This window comes from Pipistrellus kuhlii, unplaced genomic scaffold (assembly GCF_014108245.1).
Source record: "Pipistrellus kuhlii isolate mPipKuh1 unplaced genomic scaffold, mPipKuh1.p scaffold_m20_p_78, whole genome shotgun sequence".
Lineage (NCBI taxonomy): Eukaryota > Metazoa > Chordata > Mammalia > Chiroptera > Vespertilionidae > Pipistrellus > Pipistrellus kuhlii.
In genome coordinates this window covers 413,870-431,495 of record NW_023425582.1, presented here as the reverse complement: position 1 = coordinate 431,495, position 17,626 = coordinate 413,870, and the positions used below count along the sequence as shown (strand labels likewise).

The following is a 17,626-nucleotide window of genomic DNA, read 5'->3' as shown; positions in this document are numbered from 1 at the left end:
TTGATCCTATGGCTCCACGATTTCCCTCTTCACACAGCCTGTCCCCGAGGAGGCGAACGGGTCCGTGAGGCCTTGGTGTCCGGATGCTTGGGCCATCCCGGGCCGCTGGGCCGGGCGGTGTTTGCTCAGCGGAAGGGCCCTCTGAGAAATCCATCCTCGGCTCTGAAGAGCCGCGATCGTGTCGCACACTTCATAATCTTTTTAGCGTTTGTTTGATTGCTCTGATCGCATTACCGGGAAAAAGCCTCCTTGTTGTAATTGCAATGTCTGGAGGGCAGGGACTCCCCTCATTCACGTTTGATCTACTAGAGCCAGCGGAGGCCGAGGTGTACAGGGGTGCTCGGCGAGGTTAACGGAATCAATATGTAAATGAATTCCGCAGCCGACGGGGAGCTTCCTCGTGGGGAGAATGAGATCTGCTTATACCAAGGCACCGCTTTCCCTGTGCAGATTACGGACTCTTCCTAGCACGTACGTGGTACACGGAACCTTACACACCACTGTGAACCCGTGCAAACACAGGCGACTTCCGAAACCCGGACGGCCACTCCCGCCCAACGCAGTGAGAAATCAAAGCGTCTCTGGGATCAGCCGTAAGACGGGCCACGTCTTTAGTTCATGTTCCCAGATCTCCCCAAGGCCTCTGGGAGCCCTCTCCCGGGAGGGAGTGGCCCCTTCTCCCCTGCCCATAACCTCAACAGCACCCACCTGATAATTCACCTGTTCACCGGGGATTGAACAGAGAATGTGGGGGCGCAGCCCTCTGCCTTCCCCACCAAAACAGGAAGTCCAACCCCATCAGGCCAGCCGAGACGTTCTGTCCCAAAGTCTGTCTGTCTCCTGAAATCGAAGGAAATGAAATGTTCAAAAAAAGATAAGGATTCGGCATGAAGCCGCCATGGCCCGGGGAGCCGTGGATCCTCCTGTCGGAACACGTCCACGCAGAGCCCGGCTATGAGCTGGGGTGTGAGGGGGGAGGAAGGGCCTGTGACCATGTCCCATCTGCATGGTTAGAACTCAGACCTGTGGACAGATTTTTAAAAATATATCTTTTCATTGATTTCAGAGAGGAAGGGAGAGAGAGTGTGAGAAACATCAATGATGAATCTTGGATTGGTTGCCTCCTGCATGCCTCACACTGGGGATCCAGCCCAACCCATGTGCCCTCACCAGAATCGAGCCGATGCCCACCCACTGAGCCACGCTGGCAGGGCTATGTACAGCTCGGATTGGACATTAGAAGGTCCATGTGGGCGTGCATGCATCATTCGGTGCTGAAAGAATTCAATCGCCTCAAAGAACCATTAATTCACCTGAGAGGCAGTTCTCTATGAAGGGTTTTGAGGAAAACCCCAGGCAACATTGTGCAGTTAACCGTCTGACAGATAAAACCTACAACGTAGAACTGTACTGTCCTCACACAGACAGACAGAGGCTAGTGATACAGCTAGCCAAAGTCACCGACATCCTCACTGGGCGGCGGGGTGGGCAGTCCCACACAGGCCTGGGGAAGGCTTCTCTGCTTTGAGCCAGTCTGACCACTGTTTCTGCATAGCCAGACAACACCCCTGTGAAATGCCTCCTTTCTCAGACCCTCGGAAGGGAATCTGCCCTCAAGACAGCACGAGAGCTTGTTGATGATCCTACCCTCCAATCACAGAGACTCCCAGCCGGCCATCCAATCAGAGACTCCCAGCCTGCCATCCTCACAGAGATTCCCAGCCTGCCCTCCAATCAGAGACTCCCAGCCTGCCCTCCAATCACAGAGACGCCCAGCCTGCCATCCAATCAAAGACTCCCAGTCTGCCATCCTCACAGAGATTCCCAGCCTGCCATCCTCACAGAGATTCCCAGCCTGCCATCTAATCACAGAGACGCCCAGCCTGCCCTCCAATCAGAGACTCACAGCCTGCCATCCAATCACAGAGATGCCCAGCCTGCCATCCTCACAGGTTCCCAGCCTGCCATCCAATCACAGAGATACCCAGCCTGCCATCCAATCAGAGACTCCCAGTCTGCCATCCTCACAGAGATTCCCAGCCTGCCATCCTCACAGAGATTCCCAGCCTGCCATCTAATCACAGAGACCCCCAGCCTGCCCTCCAATCAGAGACTCCCAGCCTGCCATCCAATCACAGAGATGCCCAGCCTGCCATCCTCACAGGTTCCCAGCCTGCCATCCAATCACAGAGACGCCCAGCCTGCCCTCCAATCAGAGACTCCCAGTCTGCCATCCTCACAGAGACTCCCAGCCTGCCATCCAATCACAGAGATGCCCAGCCTGCCATCCTCACAGGTTCCCAGCCTGCCATCCAATCACAGAGATGCCCAGCCTGCCATCCTCACAGGTTCCCAGCCTGCCATCCAATCACAGAGATACCCAGCCTGCCATCCAATCAGAGACTCCCAGCCTGCCCTCCAATCACAGAGACTCCCAGCCTGCCATCCTCACAGAGACTCCCAGCCTGCCATCCTCACAGAGATTCCCAGCCTGCCATCCAATCACAGAGACGCCCAGCCTGCCATCCTCACAGGTTCCCAGCCTGCCATCCAATCAGAGACTCCCAGCCTGCCACCCAATCAGAGACTCCCAGTCTGCCCTCCAATCACAGAGACTCCCAGCCTGCCATCCTCAGAGACTCCCAGCCTGCCATCCTCACAGAGATTCCCAGCCTGTCATCTAATCACAGAGACACCCAGCCTGCCCTCCAATCACAGAGACTTCCAGCCTGCCCTCCAATCAGAGACTCCCAGCCTGTCCTCCAATCACAGAGATGCCCAGCCTGCTTGTTCCCACACTCACTTCCTCTTCCTTATGTTCCTTACTCCATTCCAAATGCATAAAAGCTGCTGCCAAAATGCCATTCTCCGACCCGTTCTAGAACTTGCTCCCCAGCAGGCCACCCGTCTGCCCCAAATAAACTCCTGTAAACACTCTCTCCAGGTCTGAGGTCTCTCACGGAGACATGTGGAAGGGCAGGAGGAGAGCCATCAGATTCAGACCTACGATTAGGGCAGAGCCTGGGAACAGCGTCCACACGCTTCCTTCTCCAACACAGACACGTGGCGAGGTGCCTGCAGCCCCCTGTGGGGAGACGATTAGCTCAGACTCAGCACCCAGCTGTCCCCGAGATGCTGCCTGCCACTCAGGAGCGTGAGAACTTCGCCCCGGTGCAAACCTTCCCTCCCACAGCAATGAGCAGCTGCTGACTTCGGGACCAGGGTTTGGAAAGGAAGGAGGAAGCTATTAGCCAGTAGATCCAACTCCAACGCTGATGGAGGGCAAACGCGTTGAGAAAACAGACACGTTCCCCGAGGCACGTCTCCACGTGGAGCGATAAGGCTGCGGACGGAAGCGTCTCCCCGGAGCTCAATGACACTTATCTTCCCGGAGGGCGAGATCCGTGGAAGGAAGATAATCCGTGCGACCCTGTGGCCCCGGGAACTGAGACGCCGTCACATACCAAGGTGACTTACCGTTGGACGCCGGGGCGAACTATCGGGAGAAACAGGCTCCGAGAGTAATTAATTTCCACTTCTCCTAATTAAAAGAAGTATCTACTTTATGTCATCGGAGGAGAAAAACGGCCGCATGCCGAAGCCGGTGCACTGGGACCGCGGACGGGGAGAGAAAAATTAAGCAACACACACAACACAGACTAATGCTCCCTCCCGGCTGCCAGTGGCCTTATTGAATCCAAGGCCACTCGGCTGTGACCCTCTAAGTGTGTATCGATTAGCTGATCGCTGCTGGGCTGAGGAGTCAAAGGGGGTCAGGGCGGGAGGGAGAGGGCCAAACCACTTCCTGTTCCGATGAAGACATTAGCGCTGGGGGCAGTTTCCAACCCAGAAGGGAACAGCCTAGACCAGAACCCCACCCCCCTAACACGCACACGCGCGTGCGCACACACACACACTTGCAGGCCCAGGTGCAGGTGCTGCCCTGGGAGGAGGAGGAACAGGTGCCACTCGGGGGGGTGGGTGGAGACTCGAGATGTGGGCCCAAGGGCAGCCACCGCCCTGGGCTCCTGGGGGCTCCGTCTGGCAGGACAGCAGGCACAGGTCCGGGAGCTAAGACCAGGGTGACCTGTGTGTGTGATGTGCACAGGAAAGGGGGAAGCGTGGGTGCTACCTGGGGTGCCCAGAGCAGCCGGAGGTGAGCTGATGGGAAGGAAGGATGCTGTCTCCTGATTAGCTCAGAGGGGCCACCTCTGAACAGCACCACGGCACGGACCAGGAGGAGTCTGCTCGGAAAAGGGCCTGTGATCGGCCCACGTGGAACTGCTGTTTGGTTTCAGGGAGAATTTTTGAATGTCGGGGTGAGTCATGGGTCCCCCATCACCACGAAGCTGTCCGAGCCCTGGTTTTCCCTCTGATGGTTTCACTGCAGATATTGTGCGAACTGCCTCCAAAGGGGCAGCCACCCCTGGACTCACACTATTGCTTTTTATTACTGACTTCAGAGAGAGAAGGGAGGGGGACAGAGGAAGACGGAGAGAGAGGGAGAGAGAGAAACATCAGTGATGAGAGAGAATCACGGATATCGGTTGCCTCCTACATGGCCCACACTGGGAATCAAGCCCACCACCCCAGATATGTGCCCTGACTGGGAATTGAACTGTGACCTCCAGTTCCTAGGTCTGATGCTCAACCACAGAGCCACGCTGGCCCCCGCCCCGATTCTGGGCCTGGAGAGTCTGCACTGGCTCTGGCCCTGGTTCCAGGCCGTCTGCTCTGAAACTCTCCCCATCCCTCCACCATGCAACCCTCCACGGAGTGGCTCCTTCTAAAGCCACAATCTGGGGGTTTCCTTTTGACGCCACAACCTGGCATTTCACCGGTGTGGGCCCTGCCCTTCACCATCTGTGCTCAGGAACTCAGCTTTCCAATGCCAAGGTCAACCCTCAGGAGTCTCGGAGCCTGGACGTCCACACCAGGAGAAGGCCAGGGGCTCCTGCCTGCGTGCTGAGGGACACACCAGCGCCAGTGGGACGGGCAGGGAGCTGCAGTCAGGGCCAGGCCCTCCCATGTTAAAGGTTCCCATGATGCCAGACTCTCCAACCACCGCCCCGCCCAGGCAGAGGTCCCCGCTCACCGCGCCACCCATTGAGCACACGGAGCCGTTCCCTGGCTCAGCCAGCGGGTCCCACCACCCAACCTTCTTCCTGAAATGGCTGCAGCCACTCTCTCAGGCAGCACGAGGCCGCGAGCAGCACAGGCTGTGGGCGTGCTCACACCGGCACGCTGGCCTCACAGACAGCGTGTTCTCCAGGGCAGCCTCCCCATGGCAGCTTCCTGCTTCCTGCCACTGGCCCCCCAGAGTCACCGCCAATGCCCCCGGCTTCCTGACCCTCCAGGACTGTAAACACACCTTCGCCAGGCGACAGGACTGAGCGTTTATTTAATTGAATTGAAACCGAATGTGATGGTCAGATGGTGGTTTTGGTGCTGTTATAAGGTGACCAGATGTCCTGCTTTTAGCGGGACAGTCCCAATTTTTAACAATTTGTCCCGCGTCCTGCGGCGTTTTAAAAAAGTCATGATTTTTGGAAAGATTCTCTCAGGGACTTTGAGAGATGACAGGGGTGGATGGCAAGTGCAGAACCATTGATTTTTTTTTTAACAATTTGTCCCGCCAAAACCGGATGTCTGGTCACCTTATGCTATTATCACTCAGCCTGACAGGGCCATCTCTATTTTTACCTGTAAACAAAGTAGGGGACGTGAAAGCATTGTGCACATCCTACAGGGTTCTGGGAACGAGGGCCAGGGTTATCGTACAAACACAAGACACTCATCACATCCCATCAGAAAGGTCGGTGTGCACTTACACGCCCGGCTCTGGGAATGAGGCTCTCCCACATCCGGGGGGTGGGACAGCTGACCTGATGCCTAAGTCCTCAGTCGCCACGGTGGCATGGCTGGTGACGTGGGTGAGGCGGTCACTGGCAGCTGCAGTGCTGGCGTGTCCGGTGCCACTTCGTCACGGCCTCATGGCGTGGGGCCTGGGGAGCCTGCGCTTTGCGGAGAGGAGACGGCCCGCTGTGGAGAGCTTCCTGCTTTCCAAGTTCCGTCCGTGAGCGGCAGACGCAGGAACCGAACCCGACCATCCGCCTGCCTCGAGGAGGCCTCCAAACCCACCAAATGCAGGGTCTCTGAGGGGCTGTCCTGGCCGAGACAGGCCCCGAGCTCGTGACTAAGAAGATGGGTCCTTCCCTCTCCTGATGCCAGAGGCCCAAACCAGCAATGGTTTCCCTCCTGAGATTCATTTCCTAATTCAAGGTCTGCGGTCGTCGGAAGTATGAACCTGCAGTGGCTGAGGGTGCTAACCTGAGCCGTCCGAGCCTAAAGCCATTCGATGTTGACCCTCTGGACAGGGTATTCCGCGGCGACAAATACGCGCCCGAATCCTATGATGTGAAACGCAGCCGGTGCCTGGTCAGCACGAGGCCCTGCAATCCTGCGCTTCTCAGGACCCGGGAAAAGCCCTGCAGCTGCCCACGCAGCAAGCACACGTCCTTAACCTCCCGAACCTGAGGGGCCCTGGTCCTTAATCTCCTGCCCCTGAGGGTCCCTGGTCCTTAATCTCCCGCACCTGAGGGTCCCACATCCTTACACCTCCCGCACCTGAGGGTCCCTCGGCCATGTGGTCCTCTCCATCTCAGAAGCCTGCATGCCAAAACCAGTTTGGCTCAGTGGATAGACTGCATCAGCCTGCGGACTGAAAGGTCCCAGGTTTAATTCCAGTCAAGGGCATGTACCTTGGATGTAGTCACATCCCCAGTAGGGGGTGTGCAGGAGGCAGCTGATCGATGTTTCTAACTTTCTATCGTTCTCCTTTCCTCTCTGTAAAAAATCAATAAAATATATTTTAAAAAAGAAGAAGCTTGCAGGTTTCCAGCTGCACTTCTCCAGCTGCCAGGATTTTAGGCTGGAAATGTATGCCCAGCGCTCTCCTGGCCATCCGGCCTTCCTGGGACTCCAGTGCAACAGAGAGGGAGTGGAGAGGCCTGAGGGAGGCAGAGGAGGCCCAGCTGGGGCCCTGGGGGCAGGTGTGGAGGGCCATCAAGAGGCAGCGGGCCGGATGTGTGGCTCAGTGGTTGAGCATCCTGTCATGTACCAGCAGGTCACAGGTCAAATGCCTGGGTTTCAGGCTTGGTCCCCAGCAGGGGGGCAGGACCTGGGCCTTGCTTCTTTATTTATTTATTTATTTATTTTAGTATCTTTTTATCCATTTCAGCCAGAAAGGGAGAGAAAGAGAGAGAAATAGAAACATCCATGATGAGGGAGAATCATGGATTGACTGCCTCCTGCACGTCCCCTACTGGGGATAGAAATGGAAACTCGGGCCTGTGCCCTGATGGGAAATCAAACAATGACCTCGTGGTTCATAAGTTGATGCTCAGCCACTGAGCCATGCCAGCTGGGCGGAGCCTTGCTTTTAACCAATAGGGTAACAGTATCATGTGTCCATGATCATGTGATGACAAACACACGGTGGCTCCCGATGTGCCCCAGTCTCTCTGTCTGCCCGGGGATGGGAGCCGGGTGGGAGGCCCTATGTGCAGAGGACGTGGACGGCCACCGGGAACTGGAGGTGGCTTCACGCAGTGGGTGTGAGCTGTGAGTCCTGCCCCACACCCTCTTGGCCCCCACCCTCCTCCTCCTCACTGTGGGGCAAAGAACAAGGGGCCATGAGAAGGCCTAAGAAGAGGAGCGAGAATCTGCTCTCCAGGGAAAGCTGCCGTCAGCCACACCGGCTCTCAGCACGCACCTCTGTGTCTGTCTGCTCCCGTCCCTCTCCTCCGTGTCCAAGGGTACCCACCGCCCAGGGGCAGGACGGCACTGCACCTTGCCCTCTCACCCTTCCTTCTGTGATACCCTCTTCTTTCAAGGGCCTCCTGCTGCCCATCCATCACAAAAATGGGAAGAAAACACATTTGCCAGGAGACATCCATCATTGCTGGGCGTCCAGCCGTGCGTCCCGGTCAGGGGACCCCTCGTTGGTTACCCGCTTGGATAGCCAGTCCCGGCTTTGTCTCCCGTGGCCGCCGAAAAAACGCAGGAAAGGTAATTTTTGTAATTGCAGGGGTAGAAGAAAGAGACTGATTAGTTCCTCTTTGTCCCATAATCCTCTTATGCAAGTCCCTTCAATTAAAAGCTGTGAGATGAAGCAGTCATGAAGATCCAAGAGGCAGGTCGGCGGCGCCTGGGAGCCAGCACTGAGAGCGTGACGTCATTCTCACGGGAGGAACATGCCAACACCCACACACCTTGCTTGGCATCCAAAAAAACAACACTGGGAGAAGGAAAGGCAAATGAACCTGGTACACACAGCAGAGTGATAACGGGGTGCGGCCCTCGCCCCGGTGTGCGGATCAGTAAGTGCATCCCAGTCTCGATCCTGACTCCTTCCACAGGCCTTCTCTCAGTGAATCCGTTCATAAATCCCTCCCACACGGTCCTCGGGCTCACTGAGTGAAGGGACAGAAGCCAGCCGGTCACGGGAGCATGAGACACCGACAGCGCAGGGAAGCCCCGTGACATTCTGTTGTTGCAAGAATGCCTTTCCCTCATGGGAACTTGGAGCTGTAAGGAGACACATGGTGAGCCCCAAGCAGGCATGTCGCTAGCAGGAAGCTGGAGCTGGAGCTAGAGGAGGGAGGAGAGGCGGGCTGGTGAGGGTGAGTGAGGAAGCCCGGGTGCGAGGCGGCGCCAGGTGCAAGGCACCCAGCACGGAGGGCAGGCACACGGCCACCTGGAGGCCGGGAAGGGCTGCCTGTGGTGTGTTGTGTGTGTGTGTTGTGTGTGTGTTGTGTGTGTTGCTGCGTGTGTGTGTTGTGGTGTGTGTATGTGTGTGTTGTGGTGTGTGTGTATTATGGTGTGTATTGTGTTGTATGTGTGTGTTGTGGTGTGTGTGTATTATGGTGTGTATTGTGTTGTGTGTATGTGTGTGTTGTGGTGTGTGTGTATTATGGTGTGTATTGTGTTGTGTGTGTTGTGTGTGTTGTGGTGTGTGTTGTGATGTGTGTGTGTGTGTGTGTGTGGTGGTGTGTCTGTGTGTGTGTTCTATCAGCGCTGCTTCTGGAGCTCCTCCCAACAAAAACAAAGGAAGAGCCTGGGACCTGAAGACTGTCACGTGACAAAAATCTGTTTCTAAGAAGTAGGTTCCCCATCTCAGCAGGGGTGTGGCCCGTTGCTGTGCAGGAGGAGGGCAGGAAGGACACTGTAGGCAAGGGTCCCGGTGGTCACTGAGGGTGTCTGTAGGTCACCTACGCCCCGCTGTCCTTGGCCAGTTCTCACCAACACCCTCCTGCTCACAGCCCCACCCCTTCCTCCTCCGTCCCCCAGTGACCAGGTGGGCACCTCTGAGGGAACCCCTCTGTTGTCCCCTGGCATTAACGTCTCCCTCACCGCCCAGAATCGAAATAAAGGCTCCTTATTAATGCAATTAAGTCAAGTGACTACGTGCTTTTCTGTTTTGTTTTATGAAAGAAAGAAATCACATTTCAACTTCTTTATTAAAATATGTAGGGAAACAGTAAGGAATCTCAAATTGCAGTTTTATTGACTTGAGTAATTCTAGTAAGTCCTGGGCATAATTACTATTTTTTTTTAAGTATCTTTTGATTGCTTTATAGAGAGAGAGGAAGGGAGAGGCAGAGAGAGAAACATCAGTGATGAGTGAGAATCATTGATCGGCTGCCTCCTGCATGCCCCCTAATGGGGATCAAACCCACAAGCCTGGCATGTGCCATGACCAGGCATTGAACCCTGTCCTCTTGACTCATAGGTCAACGCTCAACCACTGCACAGCCCTGGCTGGGCATCCCCGGCCTAATTCTTCAGGCGAGCAGGTGACTACACTCGTATTTAAGAGCCAAGACTTCCCAGGTCTCTGTGTTAGTCCCCAGGTCTTCATTGGTAAGGACGCTGAGGCTAAACAGATGTCTGTTTCCTCCAAATGAGAGTGGCTCAGCGTAGATACTTAAATGGATCACTCAATAAAAGCAATCCCACTTAACGGTAACAAGATGATTTTTTTCACTTGACTTTCTCTTGATCTTATCTACAACTTTATTAAAAGTATTGCGATTTATGTTTACAAATTGGACATTGTTTTCATGTCAAACGGAGCCGGCCTAAGGAGCCAGTAACCAGCCACCTCATGTCTGCAGCCAACAGCACAAAAAGCGCTCCGAACGGCAGCATCTGTCTTAGGCAGCATCTGTTCACAGTGCTTCTGCTTTGCAAAGAGAAGAGGAAAAGAATGTGGTGCAAGAAGAAACGCACGGTGGACACTGAAGAAGCTTCCATTTCCAAAGCTGCTCTTGCCAGCCGTGAGCCCTGTGTCTGGTGCCTGTTGGTCAGCTGAGCAGCGCTCACACTGTGGGAGTGCAAGGATCACTAGGTAGTAGCTCCTGCATTAAGTGTCTTCCCTCTGGTGGTCAGTGCATGTCATGACAACCGGTTGACCTGTCATTCGGTCATTCAATTGTTTAGGCTTCTATTTATATAGTTAGACTATTTTTGCTTCTGAGAGGCTTCTCCTCACCCCCTTATTCCTGAAACACTGTCTCTATAGTGGCTTTATGGGCTTGTGATGGATATCCTCATTCATGCTTCACATTTACACACATAGAGAAGTATCTGCCGATGAGACAGCAGCTCCCAGAATCATGACCTCCTGACGTGTCAGGGGCCTCTTCTGTTCTCTAGGAAGCGTTTTTCAAGCCTTAACTGTGCAGCTATATATGCATCAAAGAGCTTACTTTCCTAACCAGCACATTAGAAAGAGACGGCGTGAACGTGGAGACACACTAGCACAGGGGTCGGCAAACTCATTAGTCACCAGAGCCAAATACCAACAGGACAACGATGGATCTTTCTTTTGAGAGCCACATTTTTTAAACAAACTTCTTCTAATGCCACTTCTTCAACATAGACTCGCCCAGGCCGTGGTATTTTGTGGAAGAGCCACATTCCAGGGTCCAAAGAGCCGCATGTGGCTCTTGAGCCGCAGTTTGCCGACCAGGGCACTAGCAGAAGGCCTTTGAACACACTATTACCTGCTTGCTGAAAGAACACTGAGTATCGTTAAGTTCAGGAAAACCCAACCTTCCCTCGGAAGGAGCGGGGTTGAACTCTCGGTGACCCTGCAGATGATCCTGGGCCAGAAGTCAAATGTCCAAGGTGTCCACGATCCATTCACCGTCAGCAAAGGAAGTGAACAGCGAACGCTCACTCCCAAAGGCAAGGAGCAAAGTTTCAGGAGCCACTGTCATGTCCAGGGCGTGGGAGTTTATAGGAACAGGAATGAGGAGTGTTCCCCATACATTTTACATGAGTGTCAGCTTCATGAATAAAATCACTCTCTTGTGAAAGATCGATAAAGATGTTTCCACTAAAGACTAGAGGAGAAATAAATACGTGTCTCTGAATCAGGGCCTAGGAATTCCCCCAGCATCTGGGAAGAAGCAGCTTAGAATTCACAATTAGTTTCAAAGGCTTTCAATTCATTAGCGATCACTCCCCAAATAATAATAATTTTAATCCCACGTTTAGCACTTCCTTACGTAACATGAATCATATCAGAGTATACTAAACAGTAAAAGGAAAGGAAAAAAAACCATTGGTGTGGTGTTTTTATAGGAAATCCCATAATTATCCCTTAAATCATCCATAGATAGAAGCATTACGGACAGAAAAGTTTGACTCTCAACTTGGTTGAAAAACCTTTTTTTTAAAAAAAATAATAAGAGTAAGTAGCATAGAATGATGAACACTGATAATGGAGGCACTAATGATAATGAAGAAATCTTTAAAAATAACTGCACAATTTCATAATATAGCATATTCATCATGAAATCAACATGGGCAAATTAGCCTGTGAAGGCTAAATAAATAGGGTATTAGATTTTGACAACTTTTATTGAAAGGAAGTTAGAGATAGATAGATAGATAGATGAATGAGTAGGTAGGTGGGTAGATAGACAAATGGGGAGATGGATGGATGGATGAATAGATAGTTGGATAAGTGGGTGAATAGATGGATGGATGGATTTATATATAAAACCAGATTTCTAACACCATCCTAAACCCACTTACTGAGAATCACTTGGGGAAGAGGCCTTGGGATTTACATTAAAACAAGACCTCAAGTGATTCTTTTAAAAATTTTTGTAATATAACTTCATTGATTTCAGAGTGGAAGGGAGAGGAAGAGAGAGAGAGAGAAATATCAATGCTGAGAGAGAATCTCTGATGGGGTGTCTCCTGCACACCCCACACTGGGGATCAAGCCCACAACCTGGGCAAGAATCGAACTGTGACCTCCTGGTTTTTAGGTTGATGCTCAATCACTGGGCCACACTGACCAGGCCTCACGTGACTCTTACACACACAAAGTTTGCAAGAGTATTCAACGACTTCACACCATGGTCACAATGCCAACATCTTCACTGATAGGGGGACACGTTTAGTACTAAGGACAGAGTGTCTCCACCATACACCGGGGACCTGCTGGGTTCTATCTGGATAATTCAGATAGAAAGTCAGGTTTGCCTTGATCATATCCAGGTGTTATATTCTTTTTCCTTGAATTTTCCTGAGATCAAGGGTGTTCAAAATGCATAAAACTAAAAACAAATAAAAGGTGCCTGGAACGGAGCCACTATTTTATATCATTTACATCTCAGGCTGCAATACTGCTAAGTGACACCGACAATGTGACTCCTTCCTGCCTGTATTTCCCTAGATCTCGTGTTGGTAACAAGAATCATGCTGACCTCCCAACCTGTTATTCAAGACTTACTTCTTCAGAAACAACTCGGGCAAATCTCCATTCCGACCACCAGCGTTAGGAGGAAGTCCGTCCTTCTCTCTACTGATCCTGGGAGAGGGCGGCAATGCTGAGCTCCCTCTCCCTGCCACGGCCTTCCCACCAACACTCATACGAGATAAACGTGGAGATTCCTATCAGTACATCACAACTTGCGTTCGAGAAATAAACTCCTCCCGGCCTGCCTCTGGTTGGGGCACATGCAGCAGGCAGCCCATCGGTGTGTTTCCCTCACCTCCAGGTTTCTCTCTGTCTTTCCCTCTCTCTCCCATTCTCCCTAAAAATCAATTGGAAAATAGCCTCGGGTGAGGATTAATTTTTAAAAAATCGCCTGCTTGCACGGGGTGTGGCTGCTCCCCACTGTGAGCTCAGCCGAGGCCCTGCCGCAGACACGGAACGTGTGGCCTGCACAGGGCACTTAGTATGCGATTTGCATGTGGGCGGCTTAGAGAGTCTGCCGGGCGCTGCTGTCTGGTCTGCGGGGAGCAGCACCAGCCCTGAGCGCCTGTGGATCCGTTTCTTAAAGGAGCGGACGCGTCGTTCTGACATTTCCAAAGCCTGTTCGAGTCTGGTAGTCTCCCGGGGCCTGGGGCGGGGCGGGGCTGTTCTCCCAGCAGGGCCTTCTGTGTCCCTCCCTGTGGCCGAACAGACAGCTGGAGCTGGCAGCCATGGGGGCCCGTGAGAATGTGGGGTTCCTCTTCCGCAGCCTGGACTGGCCCATAGGCCCCAACCGCGAGTCCACCCACCACCACAGGCCTCTCCCCGCCCACAGCCACAGGGTTAAGGTTACAGAGCCTCCCCTGTCCCCCTTTAAAGACCCAAAAGCCCGAACTGAGCCCCACAGAGGTTCCCAGGGGCCACGCCAGCGTGTGCCCGCCCGCCGAGCTGCTCTGTAAACACACACACACCCCGACACGCAATCAAATGCTCCCCGAGTCTGTCCTGGCTGCAGGAGCTCTGACTCTGCAGTAATTTTCTCAGATCAGCCTCAGGTGAGGGGCTGGGGGCTCAAATCTGAGCTCTTGGGGAGAATTCCTCCTCTTTCCGTTATCTAGACTAGAGGGGACTGCTGACCGCCTCCTCCCTCTCCCCGTCCCTGCAGACACTGCTGAGGCAGTGCTGGTGTGTGCTCCGTGCTCAGCCTTATGACAGACAGGGTTAACTCCAAAAAGAAGAAACATCACGAGCGGATTCCGGTGCCCCAACGCTGTAGTGAAGCTCAAAGCACCAGCACCCAGAGCCACGCCAGGCACGGAGGCACAGGTCCAGGGCCACAGCCACAGCTGCTGCTGCCCCACGGGTCTCTGCCAGCAGATCCTGAAGGATGCCCACACACCCACACCTGCCAGGGCCTTTGCCAGGGGGAGCTGCCACCCAGGCCACGCTGCAGCTCCTGTGGCCAGGCTGCAACCTGAGCCGTCCTCCACCTCCTTCCTGTCCCGGAAGCCCTGTACTCACAGGCCCCGCCCAGGGCACTGCCATGACCCCGCCCTTGCAGGGCCCGGCCCAGGTCACCAAGGATTCCGAAAGGGGGTGCAGCCCTGCCCCAGGAGCCAGAGAGAACTGGGGAGACCCCTGTGCTGGCCTCACTAGCCCCCTGCCTGCAGCCCCTGCCATGGGACCCTGGGGAGCAGAGACCAGCCCCAACACTGGGGAGAGGAAGGCACTGCACACCCACCTCAGCCTCGGCCAGGCACTAGGCACACACACACACACACACACACACACACATGCACATACACATGCACACACACGTGTGCACATATGCATGCACACGCATTCACACATATATGCATTCATACCCATGTGCGTGAACACACATGCCCATGTGCACACGTGTGTGCATACACAAACATGCATGCATGCACACATGTACACAGGCACACACACGTACAGGCACACATACACACACGGGCTCCTGCAGCCCAGACCAGAGACTCCCTGGAGTGGAGGGCACTCTCTGCCTGTAGCTGCCCCTCTAGGCTCCAGGGTAGCCCAGGACTTTGCTCCTCCCCCCCACCCCCCACCCCCCCTCCGCAGTGGGCCCTGGGCCTGGAGAGCCCCCCCTCTGCTCCCGCCCCCGCCAGCCGCCCCCAGGAAGCGCGGGCCCACCCGCGAGGGGGCAGCATCCTCCCCCCACATGCACACGCGAACTGATTATTAAGCAGCCCAGGCGGAGGCTGCCTCCTCCAACAGCAGCTCCTGCTAACTGCAGGGGGAAGGTGCTGGAGGGAGCAGGACTGGCTGGGACAGCGGCCCTGAGGCCCAGGGGGCCTGCCGAGGATGCGGGAGGGGCCGGGAGTTTGGTGGAGTTGCAGTTGCTTCACAAGTGTTTCCTCTCCACAGGGAGCTGCACTGAGCCAAGCCCTCCCCTCCCCAGGCCTGGGCCCACCTCCAGGTCATGGGCGGCCCCTCCCAGGGCGGACCCCTGGCTCTCTGGGTTCCAGCTTGGTCTCCTCCAGCTGAGACTGGGCTCCCAGGCCCTGCCCGCACACCACCCCACTGCACCCGCTGTGCCTCCTGGAGACTCCAGAGCCCCAGGCTCACAAGGGGACCCCAGCAGGTGGGCGGGCAGAGGGCCAGTGTCTCTACAGCTCCTAATCCCCAGGAATGGGAACGGAACGGGCCTGGCTCCCCGGAATGCTGGGACCAGGGATCTGGGACTAGGGATGCTGGAACTGGGGATGCTTGGACCAGGGATGCTGGGACCAGAGATGCTGGACCAGGGATGCTGGACCAGGGATGCTGGAAGGAGGGATGCTGGGACCAGGGATGCTGGGAGGAGGGATGCTGGACCAGGGATGCTGGGAGGAGGGATGCTGGGAAGAGGTATACTTGGACCAGGGATGCTGGGACCAGGGTGCTGGGATCAGGGTGCTGGACCAGTCCTCAGCAGTCAGAGGCCAGTCCCCAGCAGTCAGCTCTCCCCAGCTGGTGCCCAGAGGAGCCACAGGAGGGAATGCCTCACCCACCCCCTCTCCACACACACCCCCCACCCCAGGCCAGCCACCCCGGCGGCCCTAGAGGCACCGGACAGCCCTGAGCCTGGACACGGGCCCGGGTCCTGGGACCAGGGACCACGGACCGACCGGATGGGTAGAACAGGAGAGGCAGAGGATGGAGGACCTGAAGGACAGCAACTTCCTGGGGAGCAGAGATGGAAGAAACAGATACAGGACTCAGCACTGGGAGACACACAGCCCACAGCTGCTCCCAGAGCAGGGGCTGGAGTGCAGACAGGGCGCCAGAGGGGCCAGCGGGAGGGGGCGCGGGGTGGGGGGCACCGGAGGGGGCATGCACTGTACAATGTGCATGACGACCCCCTCTCGCCTCCCTCCCGCCCCGCCCCAAACCCAGAGGGGCTTGTATTCCTGGAGGAGGAACAGCAGGCACTGCAGCCCGCCACTCCTTCTGCCTGGGGGCCGCTTGGGGGGACGCACCCAACTCACTTCAAGGAGAAAACCAAGTTCGCGGGGCTCCAGCGCCCCTACCCCTCCGGAGGCAGCGCCCAGGTGCCCGGAGCCCAACGAGGAGGAATCCCCACCCCCGGGTTTCCCCCTCTCCCCCCACCCCCCCGTCTCTCCTCCTTCGGGTCTCCCCTCTCGCGGGCGCAGGGAGCAGAGTGCGGGGAGCACGGGCCCCCCAGGCGGCCCTCACCCCCCCCCCCCCGCGGCCGGCGAAGGGGCTGGCGGAGGGGCCGGTGGGAGGACAGCGGGGCGCTCGCTGGGAGGGGGGGCCGGGGAGGGGCGCCAGGCCAGCTGCCGCGCTGCAGGGTTCACCCCCCCGCCCCCAGCCCCGGGAGCCCCAACTTGAGAGCCGGCCTCCAGTCACCTGCTCCCCGCCGCCAGGTCCGGATCCGGAGAGTCCTGCACCGGCCCCGCCGCCGCCCGCTGCGCCCCTCTCCATGGAGCAGGGGCCCCGGTCCGGCGGCTCCCCGCTCCCCGCTCCTCGCTCCTGACAGCCCGCAGCCCTGAGCGGCGCCTGTCCCTCCTGCCTCCCACCCCCAGGTCCAGCGGCTCCCCGCTCCCCGCAACCCGCACCCCAGGAGCGGCCCTGTCCCTCCGGCCCCCACCCCTTTACCCCCCACCCCCCAGGAGCCGAGGCCGGGGCGGGGCGGGGGAGGGGGTCCGCCCGCCCCGCACGGAGCCTCCCGCCGGCGCTGCCTCCCCGGCATCGGGCATCGCGCATCCCCGTCCTCCCCAGCAGACCTGGCGCTCCCTCCGGCCGCCTCCCCCCGCGGCCCGGCCTCCCCGCGGCCCCGTCTCCTTACCAGTGGCTGCGGTGAGGAGCCCGGCGCACAGCAACAGCACGGCGGGCCCCGGGCGCTCCCTCCGCGCCGTCATGTCTGCAGATCGTCCTCCCTCCGGGCGGCGAGGGCTCCGCGGCGGCGAGGCTCTCCCTCCGGGGCCGCTCCCGGGCACGCGGCTGCGGCCGGGCCGGGCAGGTGGTCAGCGGAGGGCGCGGCGAGGCGCTCCCTCCGGGGCGGGGGGCGCTCCTGGGCCGGGCGGTCAGCGGAGGGCTCTCCGGGCCGCGCAGGGAGCCCGGTGCCCCCCGGCCCCGCGCCGCCTTCGCCTCCCGCAGGTCCGGGCGCCGGGCCGCGCCGAGCTCATCGCATCGCCGCCGGAGCCGCGGGCGGAGGGAGCTGCGGGCAGAGCCGGCGCCGGGCTGCGGGTGCGGGTGCGGGGCGAGCCGGCGGAGGCGCCGCGGCCGAGGCTGCGGAGGGATCGCGCAGCGCGGAGCCCGAAGCGCGGAGCCCGAGCGCGGAGCCCGGAAAGCGGAGCCGGA

The 17,626-nt window shown here is 57.0% G+C and overlaps 1 protein-coding gene across 2 annotated transcripts in view; it reads right to left on the bottom strand.

Annotated features, from left to right (window-relative positions):
• The window catches only part of CSMD1 (CUB and Sushi multiple domains 1), a 605,853-nt gene extending 588,636 nt beyond the window's left edge, over positions 1–17,217 (bottom strand). For both annotated transcript variants that reach the window (XM_045576232.1, XM_045576234.1), the window contains exon 1: positions 17,112–17,217. In XM_045576232.1, coding sequence (XP_045432188.1) covers positions 17,112–17,184 — 73 coding nt within the window. In that variant the 5' untranslated portion in view covers positions 17,185–17,217. The remainder of the gene's footprint in view (positions 1–17,111) is intronic.
• Between the last annotated feature and the right edge of the window lie 409 nt (positions 17,218–17,626).